The sequence below is a fragment of the Eschrichtius robustus genome, chromosome 10, assembly GCF_028021215.1.
Source record: "Eschrichtius robustus isolate mEscRob2 chromosome 10, mEscRob2.pri, whole genome shotgun sequence".
Lineage (NCBI taxonomy): Eukaryota > Metazoa > Chordata > Mammalia > Artiodactyla > Eschrichtiidae > Eschrichtius > Eschrichtius robustus.
Window position 1 is genome coordinate 87923865 of NC_090833.1, and position 18679 is coordinate 87942543.

Sequence of the window (18679 nt, forward strand, 5' to 3'; positions counted from 1 at the left end):
AACCTGGCATAATTGAGTTAGAGAGCAAAATTTATTTTTGCTGTCTTAATGTACTCTATTCTGTTTACTCCAGGGCTGGTGGACTAGGCCTCAATTTTGTTGGTGCCAATGTGGTTGTATTATTTGATCCTACATGGAATCCAGCCAATGATCTTCAAGCAATTGACAGGTACCATGGTGACAAAATTTAAATTGACCTGCAAATACTTTTAGTCTAAAAATGCTCCTGAATTTTTTAGGTTGCTTACAATGTGACTGTGATTAGAAGATAGGGAAGACCTTGTAAAAATTTTTTTAACTTTTATTTAAGATAACCCTGAACTTCTGAATCCAAATGGCAGGCTGATAATAGCCATTAATTTTCCATTCATCTCAAAATCCCATTATTGTGACAAGATTAATTTAGAAGAAAGAATAAATCCCCAGTACTGCAGGAAAATAGAAAGGTCACTACTAGTAGATCAGAAGTTTTGAGAAACTCATGGGAGAATTTTTATGATGAAGGAACCAGCAGGGAAAAGCCACAATCCCAAATCAACAGGAGAGCACAGAGAAATTCAAGCATGGGATCAGCAACTTCAGGGTATGGGAGTAGACTAAAGTACATCCTTATGGGAAATTAATTAATGTGCTGACTCTAAAACAAATTCCTCTCCCACACCTTGTACATAAAGAGGGATTAACCTGTAACATGTGCTCCTTGATCAAAACTGAAAGAATCATTTCATAAATTTTATAAATAAGTGGGGAATGAGTCTGACAAAAGGTTCTTGCAGTGGATGTTTGGACCAGATCATAAAGCACTGAAACCCAGCTTTCTTATACAGTCCATTTCATCAGTGTCTTATAGTTTTCTGAGTAAAGTTCTTTTACCTCCTTAGTTACATTTATTTCTAGATATTTTATTCTTTTTGATGTGATTCTGAATGGGATTATGTTCTTAATTTCTCTTTCTAATAGTTCATTGTTAGCATATAGAAATGCAGCAGATTTCTGTTTATTAATTTTGTATCCTGCAGCCTTACCAAATTCATTGATGAGCTCTAGTAGTTTTTTGCTGGCATCTTTAGAATTTTCTATGTATAGTGTCATGTCACCTGTAAACACTGACAGTTTTACTTCTTCCTCTCTAATTTGGATACTTTTATTTCTTTTTCTTGCCTAATTGCTGTGGCTAAGACTTCCAATACTATGTTGAATAAGAGTGTCCAGAGTGGGCATTCTTCTCTTGTTCCTGATCTTAGAGAAATGCTTTCAATATTTCACCATTCAGTATGTTGTTAGCTGTGGACTTGTCATATATGACCTTTATTATGTTGAGGTATGTTCCCTCTCTACTCACTTTATTGAGAGTTTTTATCATAAATTGATGTTGAATTTTTTCAAAAGCTTTTTCCACATCTATTGAGATGATAATATGATTTTTATTCTTTAATGTGTTAACGTGGTATATCACATTGATTGATTTGCAGATATTGAACCATACTTGTGTCCCTGGGATAAATCTCACTTGATCATGGTGTATGATCCTTTTTTTTTCTCCATTTTCCTTTTTTTTTTTTTTTTAATCTTTATTGGAGTATAATTACTTTACAATGTTGTGTTACTTTCTGCTCTATAACAAAATGAATCAGCTATACGTATACATATATCCCCATATCCCCTCCCTGTTGCATCTCCCTCCCATCCTCCTTATCCCAACCCTCTAGGTGGTCACAAAGCACCGAGCTGATCTCCCTGTGCTATGCAGCTGCTTCCCACTAGCTATCTGTTTTACATTTGGTAGTGTATATATGTCAGTGCCACTCTTTCACTTCTTCCCAGCTTACCCTTCCCCCTCCCCGTGTCCTCAATTCCATTCTCTACGTCTGTGTCTTTTTTCATGTCTGCCCCTAGGTTCTTCAGAATCATTTTTTTTTTTTACATTCCATATATATGTGTTAGCATACAGTATTTGTTTTTCTCTTTCTGGCTTACTTCACTCTGTATGACAGACTCCAGGTCCATCCACCTCACTACAAATAACTCATTTTTGTTTCGTTTTATGGCTGAGTAATATTCCATTGTATGTATGGGCCACATCTTCTTTATCCATTCATCTGTCAGTGGACACTTAGGTTGCTTCCATGTCCTGGCAATTGTAAATAGTGCTGCAGTGAACATTGGGGTACATGTGTCTTTTGATTTATGGTTTTCTCAGAGTATATGCCCAGTAGTGGGATTGCTGTGTCGTATGGTAATTCTACTTTTAGTTTCTTAAGGAGCCTCCATACTGTTCTCCATAGTGGCTGCATCAGTTTACATTCCCACCAACAGTGCAAGAGGGTTCCTTTTTCTCTACACCCTCTCCAGCATTTATTGTTGTAGATTTTTTGATGATGGCCATTCTGACTGGTGTGAGGTGATACCTCATTGTAGTTTTGATTTGCATTTCTCTAATGATTAGTGATGTTGAGCATCCTTTCATGTGTTTGTTGGCAATCTGTATGTCTTTGGAGAAATGTCTATTTAGGTCTTCTGCCCATTTTTGGATTGGGTTGTTGGTTTTTTCGATATTGGAGCTGCATGAGCTGCTTGTATATTTTGGAGATTTATCCTTTGTCAGTTGCTTCATTTGCAAATGTTTTCTCCCATTCTGAGGGCTGTCTTTTCGTCTTGTTTATGGTCTCTTTTGCTGTGCAAAAGCTTTTGAGTTTCATTAGGTCCCATTTGTTTATTTTTGTTTTTATTTCCATTTCTCTAGGAGGTTGGTCAAAAAGGATCTTGCTGTGATTTATGTCATGGAGTGTTCTGCCTATGTTTTCCTCTAAGAGTTTTATAGTGTCTGGCCTTACATTTAGGTCTTTAATCCATTTTGAGTTTAGTTTTCTGTATGGTGTTACGGAGTGTTCTAATTTCATTCTTTTATGTGTAGCTGTCTAGTTTTCCCAGCACCACTTGTTGAAGAGACTGCCTTTTCTCCATTGTATATTCTTGCCTCCTTTATCAAAGATAAGGTGACCATATGTGCATGGGTTTGTCTCTGGGCTTTCTATCCTGTTTCATTGATCCATATTTCTGTTTTTGTGCCAGTATCATACTGTCTTGATTACTGTAGCTTTGTAGTATAGTCTGAAGTCAGGGAGCGTGTTTCCTCCAGCTCCATTTTTCTTTCTCAAGACTGCTTTGGCTATTTGGGGTCTTTTGTGTTTCCATACAAATTGTGAAAATTTTTGTTCTAGTTCTCTGAAAAATGCCATTGGTAGTTTGATAGGGATTACATTGAATCTGTAGATTGCTTTGGGTAGTATAGTCATTTTCACAATGTTGATTCTTCCAATCCAAGAGCATGGTATATCTCTCCATCTGTTTATATCATCTTTAATTTCTTTCATCAGTGTCTTATAGTTTTCTGTACAGGTCTTTTGTCTCCTTAGGTAGATTAATTCCTAGGTATTTTATTCTCTTTGTTGAAATGGTACATGGGAGTGTTTCCTTAATTTCTCTTTCAGATTTTTCATCATTAGTGTATAGGAATATGAGATTTCTGTGCATTCATTTTGTATCCTGCTACTTTGTGAAATTCATTGATTAGCTCTAGTAGTTTTCTGGTAGCATCTTTAGGATTCTCTATGTATCATGTCATCTGCAAACAGTGACAGCTTTACTCCTTCTTTTCCGATTTGGATTCCTTTTATTTCTTTTTCTTCTCTGATTGCTGTGGCTAAAACTTCCAACACTATGTTGACTAATAGCGGTGAGAGTGGGTAACCTTATCTTGTTCCTGATCTTGGTGGAAATGGTTTCAGTTTTTCACCATTGAGAATGATGTTGGCTGTGGGTTTGTCATATATGGCCTTTATTATGTTGAGGTAAGTTCCCTCTATGCCTACTTTCTGGAAGGCTTTTATCATAAATGGGTGTTGAATTTTGTCAAAAGCTTTTTCTGCATCTATTGGGATGATCATATGGTCTTTATCCTTCAGTTTGTTAATATGTTGTATCACATTGATTGACTTGTGTATATTGAGGAATCCTTGCATTCCTGGAATAAACCCCACTTGATCATGGTGTATGATCCTTTTAATGTGCTGTTGGATTCTGTTTGCTAGTATTTTGTTGAGGATTTTTGCATCTGTGTTCATCAGTGATATTGGCCTGTAGTTTTCCTTCCTTGTGACATCTTTGGCTGGTTTTGGTATCAGGGTGATGGTGGCCTTGTAGAATGAGTTTGGGACTGTTCCTCCCTCTGCTATATTTTGGAAGAGTTTGAGAAGGATAGGTGTTAGCTCTTCTCGAGATATTTGATAGAATTCGCCTGTGAAGCCATCTGTTCCTAGGCTTTTGTTTGTTGGAAGATTTTTTATCACAGTTTCAATTTCATTGCTTGCGATTAGTGTGTATGATCCTTTTAATGTACTGTTGAATTCAGTTTGCTACATTTTGTTGAGGATTTTTGCATCTATGTTCATCAGTGATATTAGCCTGTAATTTTCTTTTTTTATGATATCTTTGTATGGTTTTGGTATCAGGGCAATGCTGGCCTCATAGAATGAGCTTGAAAGTGTGCTTTTGCAATTTTTTTGGAATAGTTTGAGAAGGATATTGTTAACTCTTCTCTAAATGTTTGTTGAATTCAACTGTGAAGCTGTCTGGTCCTACACTTTTTTTTGTTGGTAGTTTTGTGATTACTGATTCAATTTTATTACTGGTAATTAGTCTGTTTAAAATTTCTATTTGTTCCTGGTTCAGTCTTGGGAGATTATTCATTTCTAGCAATTTGTTCATTTCTTCTAAGTTGTTCACTTTATTGGCACATAATTGTAGTAATATTTTATGATCCTTTGTATTTCTGTGGTATCAGTTGTAACTTCTTTTTCATTTCTGATTTGATTGATTTAAGTCTTCTCTCTTTTCGTGAAGAGTCTGGCTAAAGGTTTATCAATTTTTGTTATCCTTTTGAAGAACCAGCTCTTAGTTTCATTGACCTTTTTTTTTTTTAAGTATCTCTTTCATTTATTTCTGTTCTGATCTTTATTTCTTTCCTTCACTAACTTTCAGTTTTGTTTGTTCTTTTTCTAGTTCCTTTAGGTGTAAGTTTAAGTTGTTGGTTTGGCTTTTTTCTTGTTTCCTGAGGTAGGCTTGTAATGCTATAAGCCTCGAAACTGCTCTTTCTGAATCCCATAGATTTTGGATCATTGTGTTTCCATTTTCATTTGTCTCCAGGTATATTTTTATTTCTTCTCTGATTTCTTCAGTGATCCATTGGTTGTTTAGTAGCATATTGTTTAAACTCACATGTTTGTGTTTTTGCAGGTTTTTTTTTTTAATAGTTGACTTCTAGTCTCATATTGTTGTGTCAGAAAAGATGCTTGATATGATTCCAATCTTAAATTTACTAAGACTTGTTTGTTGCCTAGCATATTGTCTATCCTGGACAGTGTTCCATGTGAACTTGAAAAAAATGTGCATTTTTTCTGCTTTTGGATGGAATATTCTATATTTATCTGTTAAGTCCATCTGATATAATATGTTGTTTAAGGGCAGTGTTTCCTGATTGATTTTCTGTCTGGATGATCTGTCCAGTAATGTCAGTTGGGTGTTAAAGTTCCCTACTATTATTTTATTACTGTCAGTCTCTCCCTTTATGTCTGTTATAATTTGCTTTATGTATTTAGGTCCTCCTATGTTGGGTGCACATCCATTTACAACTGTTATACCTTCTTCTTGAATTGATCCCTTGATCATTATGTAATGTCTTTCTTTGTCTCTTACTACAGTCTTTGTCTTACAGTCTATTTTTTCTGATATAAGTATTGCCACCCCAGTTTTCTTTTCCTTTCCATTTTCAAGGAATACCTTTTCCCATTGCCTCACTTTCAGTCTGTGTATCTTTAGCTCAAGAGTGAGTCTCTTGTAGGCAGCATATAGATGGGTCTTGTTTTTGTATCCAATCAGCCACTCTGTGTCTTTTGATTGTAGCGTCTAGTCCATATATTTTTAAAGTAATTATTGATAGGTATGTTCTCCTTTCCATTTTGTTAATTGTTTGGTGGTTGTTTTTGTAATTATTTTTGTGTCTTCTCTTCCTTGTGATTTGGTGGCTATCTTTAGTGCTCTGTTGGCATTCCTTTCTCTTTTTAGTGTGTGTTTAGATTTTTGGTTTGTGGCTACCAAAAGTTCTTCAAAAGGATAACATAAATTGCTGATCTTTTAAGTTCACATACACTTAAGAACCCTAAATTTCTACTCTCCTCCCCCACCATGTTTACTGTTTTTGACATCATATTTTACATCTTTTTGATTTGTGTATCCCTCAACTACTTATAATGGATATACACAATTTTACTACTTTTGTCTTTAAACCTTCCTACTAGCTTTATACATGGTTGATTTACTACCATTACTGTATATTTGCCTTTACCAATGAGATTTTTTTCCTTTCGTAATTTTCATATATCTAGATGTGGCCTTTTCTTTTTCACATAGAAAAGTCCCTGTAACATTTCTTGGAAGCTGGTTTGGTGGTGCAGAACTCTTAGCTTTTGCTTGTCTGTAAAACTTATGAGCTCTCCATCAAATCTGTATGAAAGCCTTGTCAAATAGAGTATTCTTGGTTGTAGGTTTTTCCCTTTCATCACTTTAAGTATATCATGCCACTCACTTCTGGCCCTGCATAGTTTCTCCTGAAAAGTCAGCTGATAGCATTATGGAAGTGCCTTTGTATGTAACTTGTTGCTTTTCCTTTTGCTGCTTTTTAATATTCTCTCTTTATCTTTAATTTTTGCAGTTTTAATTGCAATGTTTCTTGGTGTGCTCCTGTTTAGGTTGATCCTGTTTTGTGCTTCCTGGACCTGGATGTCTTTCCTTTTCCAGGTTAGGGAAGTTTTCAGCTATTATGTCTTCAAATATGGTCTCTGCCCCTTTCTCACTCTTCTTCTGGGACCCCTGTAATGTGAATGCTAGTATGCTTGATGTAGTCCCAGAGGTCTCAAACTGTCCTCCTTTCTTTTTATTCTTTTTTCTTTTATCTATTCCTTCAGTGATTTCCACTGCTGTGTCTACCAGCTCACTGATCCATTCCTCTGTATCATATAATCAACTGTTAATTCCTTCTAGTGTATTTTTAAAGTTGTATTTCTGCATTTTTTATTATTGAGATATAACTGACATATTATAGTTATTTTTTTAAATGAAGTATAGTTGATTTACAGTAATATATTAGTTTTGGGTGTACAGCATAGCAATTCAGTATTTTTACAGATTATACTCCATTGAAAGTTATTACAAGATAATGGCTATAATTCCCTGTGCTATACAATGTCTCCTTGTTGCTAATCTATTTTATATACAGTAGTTTCATCTCTTAATCCCATACCCGTATCTCATCCCCACCCGCTTCCCTCTCCCCACTGGTAAGCACGAGTTTGTTTTCTATATCTGTAATTCTGTTTCTGTTTTTCTATATACATTCACTTGTTTTATTTTTTAGGTTTCACATATAAGTGATATCATATAGTATTTTTCTTTATCTGTCTGACTTAATTCAGTAAGCATAATATTCTCTAGGTCCATCCATGATGCTGCTGTTGGCAGAATTTCATTCTTTTTTTATGGCTGAATAATAATCCATTCTATGTATGTACCGCATCTTCTTTATCCATTTGTGTGTTGATGGACACTGGATTGCTTACATATCTTGGCTATTGTAATTAATACTTCTCTGGACATTGTGGTGCATGTATCTTTCAAATTAGTGTTTTCATTTTTTCCAGATATATACACAGAAGTGGAATTGCTGGATTATAGCATAGTTCTTTTTTTAGTTTTTTGAGGAACCTCCATACTGCTTTCCATAGTGGCTGTACCAATTTACATTCCCACCAACAGTGTACAAGTGTTCCCTTTCCCCCACATCCTTGCCAACATTTGTTATTTGTGGTCTTTGTGATGATAGCTATTCTAAGAGGTATGAGGTGATAGCTCATTGTCGTTTTGATTTGCATTTCTCTAAAAATTAGCAATGTTGAGCATCTTTTCCTGTGCCTGTTAGCTGTGTATATGTCTTCTTAGGAAAATATCTTTTCAGCTCTTCTGCCCCATTTTTTGATTGATTGTTTGGGTTTTTTGACATTGTTTTTTTTGATATTGAGTTGTATGAGCTATTTATATTTTTTGGATATTAACCCCTTGATGGTCATATCATTTGCAAATATTTTCTCCCATTCTTTAGGTTGTTGTCTTGTTTTGTCAATGGTTTCCTTTGCTGTGCAAAAGCTTGTAAGTTTGATTAGGTCTCATTTATTTATTTTTGCTGTTGTTTCTTTTGCCTTAGGAGACTGATCCAAAAACCGTTGCTAAGATTTATGTCAAAGATTGTTCTATGTTCTCTTCTAGGAGTTTTATAGTTTCAATTCTTCCATTTAGGTCTTTAATCCATTTGGAGTTTATTTTTGTAGTTGGTGAGTAAATGTTCTATTCTCATTGTTTTACATGTGGCTGTCCAGTTTTCCCAGAACCACTTATTGAAGAGACTGTTTTCTCCATTGTATATTCTTGCCTTCTTTGTCATAGATTAGTTGACCATAGGTGCTTGGGTTTATTTCTGGGCTCTCTATTCTGTTCTCTTGATCTATACTAAGGAGAAATGTTAAGGAGAGAGTTTCAATTTCAAATGAAAGGACTCTAATGGTATCTCAAAGTCATATGAAAATATAAAGTTCTCCAGTACAGGTAAGTACATAAATATCAAAACCAGTATTATTATAATTTTGGCTTATAATTCTTCTCCCTGTTTTCTACAGGATTTAAAAGACAAATGCATAAAAATAATTATAAATCTGCTAATGAATACATGACATATAAAGATATGATTTAAAGCAGAGCTGTAAAGGAGAATTTTTTAATGCAATTGAAATTAAGTTGGTATCAAAAGATAGAATAAATTTGAATCCACACAGTCTGACTTGCGGAGCCTGCACTTTTAACCAGCCTCTTGCCAGTGACAACTGCCCAGGAAAATAGTTAAATGAAAACCACAGAAAAATATCCATTTCTTTTTGTCTTAACAACATTTGTTGTAATTTTGTTCTTTTTCGTCTAGGCCATCAAGACTTATTTATCCCAGTGTTCCCTCGAAACACAGTTCACTGTGCTTTGGCTTTCAGTGAAAGTTAGTTGACAGTAAAACTAAATGAACAGAATTCCTCTTCCTCTCCCTCTCCTTCCATTTACTCTGACAGGAGGAACAAAGAAGAGAAATGAAAATACTGACCTCCACACTGTATAACAGTTTCTTAACACTTGTCTTTGCATGATAAAAGACCATTTACATATCCGTACTTTATAGACCTAGAAAATGATGAAGCATAGGTCCAGTGTAACATGTTATAAGGTTTTTGTCTGTAAAGATTCAAGAATATGTATTCTGACAGAATCTATCCCATTCAGCAAACAATTGCCTTACACCCAAAAGACATTTCCTTAGATCCATATTTATTTTTTTTAGACCCAAATCCATTGTAGGAGAGAAAGGGATTATGAGTCCCTCTCTATCCAGGCTGCAGGATGAAAGTGAGAATTGCAGTAACTTACCCCTGGCTTTGCTGTGTCACAGGAGCCCCCATTCTTTTCTGGGAATGCAAGATTTTTCAGTACCAAGATGTCCTCTAGTAAAAGCCCTTCTCTGTGAGGAGGAATGGGTGAAGGAGGCAGAAGGAGCACCAAATATAACAATACAGTGTGACTTTATAAGGTCAAAATTAAATTTCCCCCAAATTGTAACATTTTCAAGCATGAAGCAGTATGGCCTTGCCCCTGATCCCACATGACTATAACAGGTATTTAGAAACAGATGACCTCATTCAGAACATCCAATAAAGCCTCCACCTGGGAGAAGCTACAGGGACTGGACCTATAGTTAATCAGTGTGGTGAGTCAGGTTAGAGTTTTAATTAGCACTGCAGTCCATATCAAAACACCTGGGGTACTAATCAACTGAGTGATCCAGTCAGACAGACTGCTTGGAAATCTCTGTGGATGAGGGCTGTAAATCTGCACTTCCATAGGCTTGCCAGTTGATTATTGCTTTTCCTCCAAGGTGTTTTTAACAGTTTCATTGAGATATAATTAACATACAATAAACTGCACATATTTAAAGTGTACAACTGATAAGTTTTGCTGTAGGTATGCACCATGAAACCATTACCACAATCAAGATACTGAACATATCCATCACCCCCCAAATTTTCCTTGTGCCACTTTGTAATCCATCCATCTGGCCCCTCCCAGGGCCCCCCAAGCAACCACTGATCTGCTTTCTGTCACTGTGGATTAGTTTGCGTTTTTGAGAGTTTTATATAAATGGAATCATTCATAAGCTTAAGATTGCCATAAAAGAAAAATCTGAATTTAGGAAAAGTTTTTGCACAATAGAAGGCGATGTTTGTAACAGAAATGAAGTTGATATGTATATTTTTTTCTATAATACTTTCCTCCTCAATGACTGGCCTTTTTATATGAATTTCTGTTTTTACATTATTATTAAATAATATAGCATATCTAAACATAAGATATTTCTTTTTAAATTAAAAATTTAGCAATATTTCATTTTTATATCCAAAAGCTACCTCCTGAACCCGAAGTTGTTTCACTTGATCTTGGTTGCCTTTTGTTTTTAATGTTTTTACAGAGCATATAGGATTGGGCAATGCAGAGACGTCAAAGTGCTTAGGCTGATATCCTTGGGAACTGTGGAGGAGATCATGTACTTACGACAGGTATACAAGCAGGTAAATATATTTCCCTTTTTCTAATTAAAAGTAAACATTTGTCAGTTTTCAAAAATTAATAATAAATTTGTGTACAAATATGTTTTTTATTTTATTCTAGCTATAATAAGGAATTTAATAAGATTATGAAATATACTCTAGAATACACTTCTATAAAACAGATTAAATCTTAGGTTCATTGAATTTTAGAGCTGAAAGTTGCTTAGAGCAGTACTTCTTTAATGTGCACATGAATTACCTAAGGATCTTTAAAATACAGATTCTGATTTAGTAGTTCTGGGGGGAACGCAAGATTCTGCATTTTTAACAAGCTCCCGGAAGTGCCAACAGTACTAGTCTGCAGATCACAATTTGAGTAGCAAGGTCACAGCTCCCCAAACTGTGGGCCAAGATGTAAGTGTATGCCACAGATGGGGTACAGGTGCACCCAGACATCCTACAGCTCTCTGGGCAGCAAGATTATCTAAGCCAGCTTCCAGCCTTGAGTAACGTCCTCTTTGAGTAGATGTTCACATGTTTCCATTTTCTATGTGTGCATGAAGAAGACTGGAGAGGAATACCTTAGAGATATCTAATACAAATGTTTCACGTTGTATATAATGAAACTGGGATCCAGGACACCCCAGTAAATGAAATTATAGGAATAGAACTCAAGCACACTAACTACTGTGCTGGTGCTTTTAATATTCATCTAAAATTGCATTAACTCTTTAATATCCTTAGGGTATCAATTACTACTCCATTTATGCCTCTAAATAAAGTTTACTTAGTCTGTAACTGCCCACTTGAGAAGATCTGGAATGAGGTTCAAGTTTAATTATAAATGTTAAATTTGAATTACCCCCTATATATTCAGCTGGAATCTGTTTAAGAGCAAACATCTGCCACATGTGGTGGTAGTTAACCTAAGAATGATCCAGTCTTAAATTTATGCTATTTTCTTAATCCTAAAAATAGAATTGTACACAGCAGTGTTTATTTTTCTTAAAGCATTTAGCTCTGTAAGAAACCTTTAATCTTTTTGTTCTTAAGTATAGCACAACTACTTGAAAATTATTTTTTCAGACATTAACTAATCTTGGAAAAAAGTAGATATTATTTTTTCATCTTAGGAGCAGCTCTTTAGAATACTATCTTTGACTTGTCACAAGTAAGAGTCTTTCCTCAATCACATAGTAAGTTTTCTTGATCCCATTACTATATGTATTTCCTTTTTGCCTATTCATCTGACTCATTTAATGAAATAAAATGGCCTGTTATATAATATATAATAATATGTAATAAAAAGGGTTCAGAAGATGAGGGTAATTTAAGTTTTCAGAACTTTGTATGATCTAATTGCTTATTAAAATAAGCCACTTAAGGAACATTCAGCCATACAACTTGATAAGCACAAATAAAGATAAGATGGCAATCATATGAGGAAATGGCATAAATGTGATTTAAACATTGATTGGAATTTGAACCAAGGGTGCAAATGGCAAACACACGCTAGCCTCACAAGTGTTCCTCAAATCTCTTGGGGGGAAAACAATCCAAAATGATGTTTAAAAATCCTATAAAAATGTTGGAAAGAAAAAAGAGTTCTCTCTGTGGGCCAAAAATGATAAGGAACCCTGAAAGACAAAAGGCAGTTGAGATGAGATTGAAGGAAGAAACGAAGCTAGACTCAGTCATAAGAAGACTACTGGAAAAGGTAGATGCAACTTGTGAGTATTCCAAGCTTAGAGTCAACAGATACTAAAAAAAGAAAGGAGCCTTGAGTTAACTATGATGCCCCCTCTTTGGGGTATTATTAATGATCTAACAAGGTGGTTTAACCCTTATGATCTTTCCCCCATTGTACCAGATTGTAGACAATGGAAATGTCTGCTCTCAAGTAGGAACAATAAGTAGAAATACTGGAAGGAAGGAAACAAAGCTCTAAATTTTTGCTGAAATCGAGAAGAAAGTCCAAAATAATAAATACTTGCAAACCCCTCCACCTGCTGCCTGCTTTGAATAATTACTGCAGTAGGCCTAGATAAGCCCATAAGGCATTTGAAGACAGATGAATATCCCCCCACCCCTCCAAAAAAATAATTAGTATTGAACAGTTTAGGAAAATAAACACCATGAAAATGGCCCTCAAAGATACCAGGTCCTAATCCCTGGAACCTATAAATGTTACTTTATATGGAAAAAAGGGTCTTTGCAGATGTGATTAAATTAAGGATTTTTGAGATGGGGAGATTAGCCTGGATTGTCCAGGTGGGCCCTAAATCATAAGCATTCTTATAAGTAGGAAACAAAGGGAAATCTGACAGAGACAGAAGAGAAGCCAGTGTAACCACAGAGACAAGAGATTGGAGCTATGTAGTTATAAACTAAGGAATGCTGGCAGCCAGCAGAAGTGAAAAGAGGCAAGGAATGGATCCTGCCCTAGAGCCTATGAAGAGAACATGGCTCTGCCAAAACTTGATTTCATTCTAGTGATACTGATATCAGACTTCTAGCCTCCTGTAAGAACTGTAAGAGAATACATTTCTGTTGTTTTAAGCCACCAAGTTTATGATAATTTATTGCAAGAGACACAGGAACTCATATAGGCACTAAAAAAGAATTAACATCAGAGAAAACAAAATTAATAGAAAAGAGTAAAAGATTTTTAAAGAAATATAACTATTCAAAAGGTAAATGAGGTTGTAGGATCCTGGGAACAACAAAAGACTACTAGAAAAAAAATCCATTAGAGATCCAGAAAACAAGAAACTCCAGCAATAGGCTGAATAGCAAAGGACAAAGTTTTCATCTAAAAGAAAGAGCCATGCAATTCTTCTAGATTACAGAGCAAAAAGACAGAGATAGAACGAACACATGTAAGAAAACAGGAGAAATGAAGGCTAGATCTGGAAGTTCCAATATCAGTCTTATAGTTGAGCAAGGGAACAGAAGAAAGAGAAGGAAGAAGCCCCAAAGGATGAGAGTCCACAGATTATATGAGCCCACTGAGTGTTAAGTAGGATGAATGAAAATAGATCCACACTTACATTGTCTTTCTATAAGTGTAAAACCCTTAAAATTTCCAGAGATAAACTTTATGGAGAGAAAAAAAATTGTCTACAATAGTACTAGAATTAAATAGCTAGCTAACTTCTTAATAACAATACTGGATATTTAGGAGCAATAACTTCAAATGAGGGGAAATCATAGCTCTATATTGTCAAGGAAAGTGAATTTTTAATTCAAAACTTTTCCACAGTGGTGGAAATTTTTCCTTCAGTGGTGAGTTCTATCAAACATTTAATATTCTTTTTGAGGACAGAGGAGGGAACAATTCCAGCCTACTTTAGAAAGATAGAAGAATCCCGATGCCAGAATTGGCAAAGACATTACAAGAACAGAAAATTATAGACAAATATGTCTCATGAGCATAAATGTAAAAATCTTTAACAAAGCCTCTGTTGGAAGTTGAATTGTGCCCCCCCCCAAAAAAACAAATAAAAAACATATGTTGAAGTCCTTAACCCCTGGTACCTGTGAATGGGATCTTATTTGGAAGTAAGGTCTTTGCAGATGTAATCAAGTTAAATAAGGTTATACTCTATTACGGTGGGCCCTAATTCAATGACTGATTTCTTATAAGAGGGAAATTTGGATACAGACAGACACAGAAGGAGGATACCATGTGATGACTGAGGCAAAGATCGGAGTGATGAAGCTGCAAACTGAGGAATGCCTAGGATTGCCAGCAACCACCAGAAACTAGGAAGAGGAAAGGAAGGATATTCCCTTAGAACCTTCAGTGAGAGCATGGCCCTGCCAATATCTTGATTTCAGACTTTTAGCCTCCAGAACTGAGAGAGAATAAATTTCTGTTGTTTTACACCACCTGGTTTATGGTACTTTGTTACAGCAGCCTTAGGAAACTGATATAGCCTCTAAGGCAAATATTGTAAATTTGACTACATTTTTATATGAAACTTCTATATGACAAACAAACTATAAGCCAAATTAAAGGAGAGACCAGAGGAAATGCTTGCCATAAGTATAATAAACAAATTAGCATCTATAATATATAAAGAACTCCTACAAACCAATAAAAAGACTGATTAGGCATTTTAGTGAAGAAAAAATACAAACAGTTAACATGTATATGAAAAGATGCTTAACTACACTTATAATCGAGAAGTAAAAAATAAGATTGCGTTCTGCACGTTCTGCAAAAGACTTTCTTGTTTTGTTCTGTGGGGTTTTTTTTAGGGAGGTGAGGAGATTGGCGTTGCTCATTGTTGGTGGGGATATTTTTAAAGAGGTGCTAATATAGTGTTTTTGAGAATACAACTTGGTGCACTTATTTTAGAAGCTAATTTAACAGCATTTTTAAAATGCACTTTCTCCCTATTTACCTGGCAGAAATATTCTCACATATGCACAGTGAAGGATGACAAGGATTTATATTCAGAATTGTTAGTAATTGTTCGAAAAATGAAAAAAGGAACAGCCTAAATGTCCAATAGTAACAGAATTAACATAAATTCTGATATACCCATATACAGCAAAAAAAATTTTTTAAAGATTATAGAGCAAATGTACTGATGTGGCACAATCTTTAAGACATTTTAAGTGGGGCAAAAATAACTTGCAGAACAAGTATATCAATTGTGTTTATTTATAAAACTGTTTCTACATGTATATATAAATAGTTCTAACTGCATTGAAAAAAATCTAGGAAGGATAAACCTAAACATTACAGTGTTGGTTAGACTGATAAGGGATGATCTGTGTTGTTCAAGTCAAGGGATGATCTGTGTTATTCAAGGGGGACTTGCCCTTTGACGTTTTTGTTTGTGTTTGTTGTGATAATGCCTTCACAACATAAAATATAAAGTATATTTTATACTTAAAAAAAATCGCTTATACAGCAACTGTGCTCCTTCAGGTTTGGAGCATTGCATGTAATCTAAAATTTGGCATTCAGAAATTCATCTTTCATATATATGTAATTTATTTAGAAATTAATATGTATTTACAGAAGAGTTACAAGAACAGCACAGAGAACTCCCAATTAACTTCACCCAAATTCCCCAGTTGTTAACATTTTACCACATTTGCTTTCTCTTTCTCTCAGCCATGATCTTTATTCCTCTTCTGAACCGTTTGAGAGGAAGTTGAAGATTTATCACCTTTAAATTCTTTGTTTTCTCCCAAATAAGGACACCATCCTATTTATAGGTACATATAAAAATAGCTTTATGCATTATAAACACTCAATTTTACATATTGTTCTGCAACTTGTTTCTCCCTCACCGACTCCCCCCAACTCTCCTCTCAAAAATGCAGTTATCCAAATCAAGAAACTAACACTTATACAGCATTACCTTGTAATCCATAGAACCCATTCAGATTTCATCAGCTTTTCTGGCAATGTCTCCTTTCTCCTTCTGGCTCAGGATCCAATCCAGGATCATAATTACATTTCTTTTTGTGTCTCTTAAGTTTTCTTCAAACTTAAGTTACCCAGGCTTTTCTGGTCTTTCATGACCTTGACAGTTTTAAAAAGTAAAGCCTTTCCTTGTGTATGCTTTCCCTCAGCATATGTCCATTTGATGTTTCCTCATCTTCCAACTCAAGACAAGAAGCCTTGGCAAGAATGGTACAGAAAGAATGCTGTGCTCTTCTCATTGCATTGGTCAGAAGGCACCTGGTGGTGACCTGATCCACCACTGGTGATATTAACCTTGATCACCTGTCAAGTTTGTGTCTGCCAGCTTTTTCCACTGCAGAGTCACCACTTTTTTCATTTGTAAATTAGTGTATATTTTATCGGGAGATCATCAGAGACTATGCCAATATAGTCAGCCCTCTGTATCCATGGGTTCTGCATCCTCAGATTCAGCCAACCATGGATTCAAAGTATTCAGAAAGAAAATTCCAGAAAGTTTCAAAAGCAAAACTTGAATTTGCTGCGTGCTATTTACCTAACATTTACATTGTATTTACAACTATTTACACAGCATTTACGTTGTATTAGATATTATAAGTAATCTAGAGATGATTTAAAGTATATAGGAAATAATTCATGGCTTATATGCAAATACTATGCCATTTAATAAAAGGGACTTGAGCGTCCATGGGTTTTGTTATCCATGGGGATCCTGGAACCAATCCCCCCTATACCAAGGGATGACGGACAACTGTATCCTGTTCCTCATCAAGCTTGTACTCATCAGCCTTAGCTTTCATTGATGATTCCCGCCTGAATCAGCTGCTACTAAGATGGTTTGTCAGATGGTGATTTTTCTATTTCCATTATTACTTCCTTTATATTTGTTGGCATTCTACCATAAAAAAAGAGCTTTCCCTTCTCTTCCATTTATTTAATCTGTGTGGACTCATGGGATAGTATTTTAGTAACAGATTTTAGTAACCCACTGAATATCATTTATTATTTTTATGTTCAAACTCTCATTTTTTGAACAGTGAGAACCCCTTCAAGGGGGCTTCTGCGTCATTTTGACAAGCCCTCATCATGCTTATTGCACTTCCTTACTGTGGTAGGCTGAATAATGGCCCCCCCACAGATATCCACATCCTAATTCCTTGAACTGACCTGGATTATGTGAGTGGGCCCAGTGTAATCACAAGGGTCCTTATAAAGGGAGGGGTAGCAGTAGGGTCAGAAAGAGGAAAGAAGGCGGCAATGTGATGACAGAAGCAGAGGGTCAGAGAATGATACGAAGATGCCTCATTACTGGCCTTGAAGATGGAGGAAGTGGTCATGAACTCTAACATGATGAATATTCCTTTTTTCCTTCTTGCATATCTTGTATATTGTGAAGAAATTAAGCATTTTATAGCCTTGTATGGGTTCTTCTTAAGCTAGAAACTAAGCTACATTTTCCAAATACTGATTTTTTTCCCTACCCTCTTGAATTCTAACATGATTTTGTTATAGTTACCCTACAGATGGATGCATCTGGCCTTTACTTTTACTGGAGCCACTTTGGAAAACTTAAGTACAAAATAATGTGCCTTTTATAAGTTTTGTGACAAAACTTTGGTAGGAGACTTATAAAGATTCAGATTAATGCTTACAAATTACTTTGGTGATTATATTTAGTAGTATAGCAGTCTGACAATACAGTGTTTAAGGAAGAGTCAGTAGCAAGGGTAAAGTCATAGGTAACTGGGCCATTAAGTACATCAATTGCTATTGTGATTCTGTATTTCCAGGACTATAGCCCATATTTCTGGGATGTTGATATAAAACTAATCAAGTTGGTATGTTGATCCATAACTTATTCAAACTTAGGTCCCAAGGGTCTTGTTTTAAGAGGGACATCTGGATATGAGAAATTGATACAAGTATAAATTTTGAATTCAGCCAAACTCAGGTAAAAATTCTAGAAATGATGCTTCCTAGTGAGGCAGCTGTGAGCAAGGCACTTAATTTCTCTGAATTTAAGTTCTTTTATTTCTAAAAGGGAGATGATAATATCTTATAGGGTTGTAGGAATTAAATGAGAATGTAAAAATGCTACACATGTGTTCAATAAATAGTAGCTATTATTAATAAGAATAATTTTATTTGCCTAAAGTAATTTATTATGGTGCAAATCAATCTGATGATAATCACCATAAAGTATCGCTTCTTACTAATCCTTCCATTAGCAATAGATTGAAGTTATTTTTCATTCTTTGTTTCTTTCAAGAAATGTTAGAGTGTACATGGGGTTAATCAAATTGTATATACATCATAGACAGTAAATAAAGCGATGACATTATGTTGGTACTAAAGTGGTATATGTCCTTAAGGATTCCATGTCAGTGTTCTTTCTGTATTCAGAATTGTTTCAGAGATGCAATGTTGCTAAACAATGATTGGGTTTTTGCTGTTAGTTGACAATGTAACCATGGCCACAATTAGT

The 18679-nt window shown here is 35.2% G+C and overlaps 1 protein-coding gene across 9 annotated transcripts in view; it reads left to right on the forward strand.

Annotated features, from left to right (window-relative positions):
- Window positions 1-18679, forward strand: part of ERCC6L2 (ERCC excision repair 6 like 2) — a 231188-nt gene that overhangs the window by 89583 nt on the left and 122926 nt on the right. For all 9 annotated transcript variants that reach the window (XM_068552809.1, XM_068552808.1, XM_068552815.1 and 6 more), the window contains exons 12-13: window positions 74-169; window positions 10670-10769. In XM_068552809.1, the coding sequence (XP_068408910.1) occupies window positions 74-169; window positions 10670-10769 (196 nt within the window). The remainder of the gene's footprint in view (window positions 1-73; window positions 170-10669; window positions 10770-18679) is intronic.